The sequence below is a fragment of the Protobothrops mucrosquamatus genome, unplaced genomic scaffold, assembly GCF_001527695.2.
Source record: "Protobothrops mucrosquamatus isolate PMUCROS unplaced genomic scaffold, P.Mucros_1.0 scaffold_302, whole genome shotgun sequence".
Classification (NCBI taxonomy): Eukaryota; Metazoa; Chordata; class Lepidosauria; order Squamata; family Viperidae; genus Protobothrops; species Protobothrops mucrosquamatus.
This window is the reverse complement of record NW_015386378.1, coordinates 75,154-82,506: the sequence shown is the minus strand read 5'-3', so window position 1 is coordinate 82,506 and position 7,353 is coordinate 75,154. Positions and strand designations below refer to the sequence as shown.

At 47.1% G+C, this 7,353-nt stretch overlaps 2 protein-coding genes across 2 annotated transcripts in view; both read right to left on the bottom strand.

The window, feature by feature from the left end:
* Positions 1 to 2,660, bottom strand: part of URM1 (ubiquitin related modifier 1) — a 15,303-nt gene extending 12,643 nt beyond the window's left edge. Inside the window, exon 1 of the mRNA XM_015832100.1 lies at positions 2,656 to 2,660. Within this exon, the coding sequence (XP_015687586.1) occupies positions 2,656 to 2,660 (5 nt within the window). The remainder of the gene's footprint in view (positions 1 to 2,655) is intronic.
* Positions 2,661 to 5,154: 2,494 nt separating this feature from the next.
* Positions 5,155 to 7,353, bottom strand: part of SLC27A4 (solute carrier family 27 member 4) — a 14,786-nt gene continuing 12,587 nt past the window's right edge. The window contains exons 12-13 of the mRNA XM_015832102.1: positions 6,964 to 7,110; positions 5,155 to 5,497 (exon numbers count right to left, since the gene is read on the bottom strand). Of these exons, the coding sequence (XP_015687588.1) occupies positions 5,340 to 5,497; positions 6,964 to 7,110 (305 nt within the window). The 3' untranslated portion in view covers positions 5,155 to 5,339. The remainder of the gene's footprint in view (positions 5,498 to 6,963; positions 7,111 to 7,353) is intronic.

The following is a 7,353-nucleotide window of genomic DNA, read 5'->3' as shown; positions in this document are numbered from 1 at the left end:
TTTGGAAAGGAAAGGGTGCTTTTTTTTTTCTTTGCAAGTGTTTAATGAGAAAAAAAAGCATAATAACCCTGATGGTGTTAAAACTGGGATGTGCAATACGCGTTTATTTGATAAATAAATCTTATGAAACAATGGAAAATGAGTAAACAATGAAAAATGCAGGATACACCTTGATATAACACCGTGGATGGTCTTGGATTCAACTGATCTCCTGGTTTAGTTTCTGTATGGCCAGGGCTTGGGGCTCGTTCTCACGAAAAACCCAAGAAAGAGAGAAGGAGAGAGAGAAGAAGGAGGGTAGGAAAGAGAAGGAAAAGAAAGAAAAGGAAGAAGGAAGGAAGGAAGGGGAAAGGAAGGAAGGAAAAAGGAGAAGAAGGAAGGAGTTGGGAATGAGAGAAAGAAAAGGAAGGAAGGAAGGGGAAATGAAAAGAGACGGAAAGAAGGAAGGAGTTGGGAATGAGAGGAAGGAAGGAAGGGGAAAGGAAAAAGGAGACAAAGAAGGAAAGAGTTGGGAATGAGAAAGGAAAGGAAGGAAGGAAGGAAAGAAGGGGAAAGGAAGAAAGGAAAAAAGGAAGGAGTTGGGAATGAGAGAGGAAGGAAGGAAGGAAAGGAAAGGAAAAAGGAGACGGAAAGAAGGAAAGAGTTGGGAATGAGAAAGGAAAGGAAGGAAGGAAGGAAAGAAGGGGAAAGGAAAAAAGAAGGAAGGAGTTGGGAATGAGAGAGGAAGGAAGGAAGGAAGGAAAGGAAAGGGAAAAGGAGACGGAAAGAAGAAAGGAGTTGGGAATGAGAGGAAGGAAGGAAAGGGGAAGGAACTGATAATAGAGGTCCAGACAGTTTACAAGCCCTCCCCCCTCTAAAAAGACCCAATTAATTTCCAATCAAGCCTTTGGGGGCATCTGCCTACAGCTGCCGGGGCCCTTCACCCTGACCAGCCGGCCTGCCTGCCAGCCCGCCATGGAGCACCATGGAGCAGGGGCGGAGGCCTCCAGAGCCCGGGCAGGAGCAACCATGACAATGGGGGCTTCCTGACCCGGGGCAGGCAGGGAGGAGGGGGGGGCTTTGTTTGCTTTTGCCAGCCTCGGATCTGAACGCCCCTTTGCAGCAGCTCAGAACAACAAGGGTCTGGTGAGGAAAGGGGGGGGAGCAGAGCGGAGAGCCAGCCCAGCCGCTGGCCCTGGGGGGCCGGTGGTGGTGGGGGGAAAGGTCAGAGGGAGTGACGCTTTCTTCTCCCCATTCATGTGGTAATGGGGTGTCATGCAGAGATCAGGGAGGCAGAGCTGGGGTTAAACTGCCACCGAGAAAGAATGCAAGCTAGAGACCCCTGTCTGTCACCCACCCACCCACCCCCACTTGCTAGAAAACCCTTCCAGCTGCATTGGAGCCCCCTCGGCCTGGAGGGAGAGGAGACCGCCCTGCGTATACACACACACACACACACACACACACACACACACACACTGGCAGCGTCCTCGGAAAGCAGCCAAACAAAGCCGGTGTTCAAACAATGCCAGACCCCTGCCTCAGCCTTCAATAGGCCCCGCTAAGCAGGCGTTTAACCTTTGGAGTCCCTGAAAGTGATCTTCAAAAGAAGTTGGCCTCCCTCATTATCCATCTCAGCAAAGGCCACTTGGCTGGCTGTGAACTCCGAGGAAGACACACCGAACGACTCGAAAAGCGGCCTTCCTGATCCATGCTTGAGTCTTGGCCCAACAGCACTGGGAAATAAAGAGGGAGAGGCAAAGCATTTTAGGGGTTTCCCCTCCCCCCAAAAAAACCCCAAAGCCTATCTACCAAAGAATCCTGAGAACAATTAACCAGTGGAACGGCTTGCCTCCAGAAATTGTGGGTGCTCCATCACTGGAGGTTTTGGAGAAGCGATTCCACAGCCACTTGTCTGAAATGGTATAGGGCTCCCCCCCCCCGAGCAAGGGGCTGGACTAGAAGACCTCCAAGATCCCTCCAAGATCCCTTCATTCTGTTATTCTATAATCCCAGATCAATTAATCAGTGGAACGGCTTGGACTGGAGGCTACAATATATAAAGAACGGTTGCTGAATTGGGTATGTCTAGTTTAATGAAGAGAAGGATGAGGGGTGACGTGATTGCAGTCTTCCAGGGTTTGGGGGGCTGCCCCAAAGAAGAGGGGGGGTCAACCTATTCTCCAAAGCACTTTCTGAAGGCCGGACAAGAAGCAACGGATGGAAACTCACCGAGGAGAGAAGCAACCTGGAACTAAGGAGAAATTTCCTGACAGTGAGAACAATTAACCAGTGGAACAACTTGCCTCCAGAAGTTGTGGTTGCTCCATCACTGGAGGCTTTTGAGACTGGACAACTACTTGCCTGAAATGGCGTAGGCAGGGTCTCCTGCTTGAGCAGGGGGCTAGACTAGAAGACCTCCCTTCCAACTCTGTTATTCTGCATTCTCTAGGGCTGCAATTTTTTTTTTCTTTGCACAACTGCCAGTGTGGGTTTGGCTGCCTCCTTCCTGAGGCACACTCCCAATTTTTCCTGTCTTGCTTTTTAGGATGATGCCAGACCATCTCTAAGCAAACAACAAGCAGGGAGGCACGTGAAAATCCTCCCCATTTCAGGCACTCTGTACGTCTCAATCAGGGTGAGGCGAGCTTGTGGCGTTTGCACGCCAGGGCGCACGACATCGGGGTATCCCTCTGCCCTTTCAACCCTCCCATACCTGTCCACCCTGATTTATTAGCAGCTTCAGGAGTTACTTTGAGGCAAGGCAACGATCCGCAATAGAGGTGAAACGATAGGGAAACATCACAGAAGGAAGCGCTCGTGTTTATTAGACATTATCAGCCAATGGCACGTTTCCCCCCCCCCCATTCTTCTGCAGCTACCCCAAATATTTCAGACACCTTCCAGCTTGTAATCCATACACCAAAGGATATACCCACTCAAGAGCACAGGAAATAAGAGAGGGGATAGACATCAGGACCCTGGACAGTACATCCACTGCCAGTTTTGGCCCTCTGCAAAATTGTTAAAAATGCTGGGATAAACTGCAAGCAGGGCTCCCCCGTTGTTGGGGTGTAACTAACCCCTGAAAGACACCTTCCCCCCCTTGGAGCAGTGTCAGGGAGGGGAAAGCATGATCGCTACACTGGCCAGCAAAATCAAAATCTTCTTTTATTGGACGGGGAAGATTCCAAGTTCCAGTAGAGAATTTTTCCAAGCCGTGAGGTTTGGGGTCCCCGTGGAAAATGGGCTTTTGCGTGGAAAGACTGCAGGGAGACTGTGAGCAGGTGATGAGTCGTGCCTCCCTTCAGAACAGAATTAAGATGAGTCTTTGGGGGGAGGGGGCTTCCAATGCCTCTTCGCCAGACACGTCCCTCCTTAGCCCCCGTTCCCTGAGTCAGTGCTGCAACAGCACCCATTAAACAAACAAATTACAACAATAAAAGATCATTTCGCCGACGCGTAGAACACAGATTGACGTGGAAAGACAGGAGAGCCGTTGGCTCAAAGCTAGGTCCTCCAAAGTCATTATTGCCTCTTTTTTTTTGAGGGGGGGGAGAGAAAGGGGGGTTTGGAAATGACACAAGGCATCCTCGGGAAGGGAGGGGTTTCTGTGTCCGTCAGCCAGCCCACAATGCCACGATGCTACCCGTAGCATCTTTTAAAACCTCCCATCCTACGTGGGTGCTAGGCATTGTGGGAAATTCAGTTGGTGGGATGGTTCAAAAGAGGTCGGGCAGGGATTTGCAAGGTCCATGCTGACCTAACAGGCAGGTTTCTAGGAAAATCATAAGATGATTTTAAACACATCTCTGGGAACGGAATGGCTGCCTGCATTTTTAAAACCATTTATAGAAGCTGCTTTAGCCAGTCCAATGATCTCCAGCCATTCTATTTGGGGGCCTGAAGCTGTGCAGAGACCTCTACGTCGCAAAACATCGCAAGGTGTGCCCGTTTAGCGTAGGTTTCTCAGGGATTCCACTGGACAGATGCAAGGGCCCATCTCCTGCAGCTCGGAGTTTCCCTCGTGTGAGCACGAGAGATCTCGTTGCATTTTAAAAAAAATAATTGGCAGGATCAAAAAGCCGCTGTGCCCAAAGTTTTGGAAACGTCCGGTGGAAAATAAAGCAGTTCCAGCTTGAGTTTTCAGGGCATCGAGAGAGAGGGGGGGAAAAAGCAGAAAGCTAATTTGAGCTGGACTTACAGATCGCTTAATTCGCTACAGAAAAATCAGAACGTGGATTTCAAACTTCTGAAAAGCAGCCAGGCTGAAGGCCCATGAGGAACTTTCGGGATGGGCAAAACGGGATAGGCAAGCAATTGCTCAGGGCACAAATAGCCCGTCACAGCATTTGGCTCATGGTTTGTTTGTTGTTTTTTTCCTTTAAAAAAAAGCCCTTTTTGTTCCAAAAGTCGAAGAACTGAATAAACCTGGATGTGCGTTAGAAACCAACCAGAGGCCAACCGGATACGTGTGTGTGTAGGTGTGGGTGTATTGCATTAGACTGAAAAAACAACGGAATCTGTTTGCTCCTTCAGTGAGATCTCCCCCCCTAACTGTGCAAAGTTTTAACTTTGGAAGGCAAATCCTTACCTCCATTTGAAAAACACCCCCGTGCAATTAAAAGGCGGATACAGCAAGTTCCCCACCCCCCCAAAAAAAATTCATCTTGGAAAAAAGCAAAGTTGGGGCCGATAAGCACCTTCTTCAACCAGGCTGCCTCTTTTGTGCTTTGCAAATAGCAACCAATAAAAATTAAAAGGAAGAGCAGAGGAAAAAAAAACCCACTAAAATAAATATAAGAATGGCTGGTCAGCAGAGAAAGGCAGCGCAAGGGCGCCGCCTAGAGGTAATCCCCAAACACTGCAGCTCTTGGTGTTTTTTAGATGCTTTGATTGGGAGAACCACCTGAACCATCTTCCTCCTAAGACAGGGAGGATGATGAGCTTTGGAGTCCCAGCTAAGGGACAAAGAAAGCTAGTCCTTGTGGGATCTGCTAGAGATCCACACACTTTTCCAAAAGGAGAAAAGAAAGCTGAAATATCATCTGTGCTTTGGTCAAGCCGACGCTACGTAAAATCATCCAAGCTGCCGGGGGAAAAAAAAAACCCACAATCAAATAAAAACTTAAGATTTGCGGTGCCTTTTTCGGGAAACGCTAATCGTAATTTTTCCCCCCTCTAATCTGGCGTCAGGTCGGGAGGTGGTCGGCAACAAGGGGGAGGGAGCCCAAACCCAGAAACTGACTTGACCGTTTCCAGTTTTCCTGTCCCATCGTAATCCCAAGTCCTTGCACCGAAGGATATGATGAGTTTTTGAAGGGGGGAAAAAAAGTCCTTTTGATTCCTCTCCCCTCCTTTTACAGCTTGATTTGTCCCGACTGGATCTTTTCGAAGATTTCTTCGTCCAATAGCTTATACCGGCATTCCCGAGAGTCCAAGTAGAATAATTTATCTTTCACCACTCTGGGATCATATCCTTCCTTGCGTAAATCGACTTTCTGGAACTTGAAGGTGCCTAAGAGGAAAGTGGGAGGGGAGGGAGGAGGAAAAAAAAAAAGCAACACGTACAGTAAGGAAGATCGGGGTTGTTTTTTTTTGTCATTTCTCTTTGCTTTTGGCAAGGCAAGGAAACTAAATTGAAAAATCTACTCCTTGCATCAAGCCGTGATATGTCTTCTAAAGAAAAGTCGTTGGCTTTTATATTTAATCCAGCCGAGTGGATTAAATGAAGGGAAAAAAGAAAGAAAGCAAAACAGCCCCCCAAAATGAAATATGTACGAGGAATTCTCATACGCATATAAAAATGGAGACGTTCCCCTTTCAGGAAAAAAAAGCCCTGAAAACCCATCTATTCCGTGTGGCCGGCCTGGCGTAGTTTTAATTAGGTTTTAGTACAGGTTTTTATATGGGGTATTTTAGAGCAGGCCTTTATTTATTTAATCTGATTTTAGAATAGATATTTATTGTGGTTTTTTATTATCGCCTGTTCACCGCCCTGAGTCCCGTAAGGGAGATAGGGCGGTATACAAATTTAAATAAACAAACAAACAGGAAAAAAAATGACATTTCGTTGTCATTTGTGTCTGCCAACAATTTGTTCCTTAGGTGCAACAGCAGTTCGGGCCACTGCTTCACTGGACCCACGGTTTTATCTTGGATGCTGAACAAAGCGACGGTCCTCTGCAGGATTAAGCAGGATGCTAAACCATTAATCATGGTTTGCAAACGAAAGAGAAGGAGTCTCTCAAAGGGCTAAGTCAACTTCAAAGCCAAAACTTATTCAGGATTCCTTTAAGCCCCAGCGCCATTAGAAGACCCTGGTGGTGTTTTTACACAAAGTTTGCCTCCCAGGTGTGGGGAAAAATGCACACGCAGCAAACTGCCGTGCTTTCCCCCCCCACACACAAACCTCATAACCTTTTGATACCCTTTGTCCCAGTGAAGCAGCCAGAAGGTCATATCCTTTTGACTTAATGCCTCACCTACCTAAACAGATAATATGCTTAAATCTCTTCCTGTCTTGGTTAGTTCTTTCTCCTTTTGATCTACCTGTATTTGTTCTTACCTGGTCTTTGACCATGTAATTTGTTACTAGAAAATAGATGCTTACATGAAGACATTTTCCAATGAAGAAACCTTTGTCAGCATCTAATGGTTAAGCTGGTGTTTGTAACAAGTATATAAGAAGCAATAAACTCAGTTTGTCAAGCTGTGTCCTGCAGCTTCAAACCTCTGCTCAAGACATGCCTGCGTCTTTGTCTTAGCGTCTTACACCCGGGAGTTGTGGGTGCGCCATCGCTGCAGACGAAACAGCACAACCATTTATCCAGAATTGTGTAGGGTCTCCTGCTTGAAACAGGGGGGTCGGACTAGAGGACCTCCAAGGTCCCTTCCAACTCTGTTATTCTGATGTTTCTGGCTCTTAGCGTGAAACTAGCCGTCTCAATTATGCCGCGTCCAATTGTATAATGGCGCACTCACTTGTCTGATGCACTTCCTTCAGCAAGCGCAAAAAAACCGGCCGGGCGTAGGCCGGCAACGATTTCTTCATTTCTGCTGCAAACCGCTCCAAGTCGCAGGAATGTTCCTTATCGACGACGGCAGCCATGCCAGCTTTCCCTTCCGTGCCTAAAAACAAAAACAACAACAACAGGCAGACAAAACGGTCTTTGATTGAGCAGATGGTTGATTGAGTTATAACAGATGATCCCACCTTCCCCCCACCCATTTTATAAATACATTTTACAAATCAATTTTCTAAATAGATACATGATAGATATAGATAGATAGATAGACAGATAGACAGACTCAGAGATAGATAGATAGATAGATAGATAGATAGATAGATAGATAGATAGATAGATAGATAGA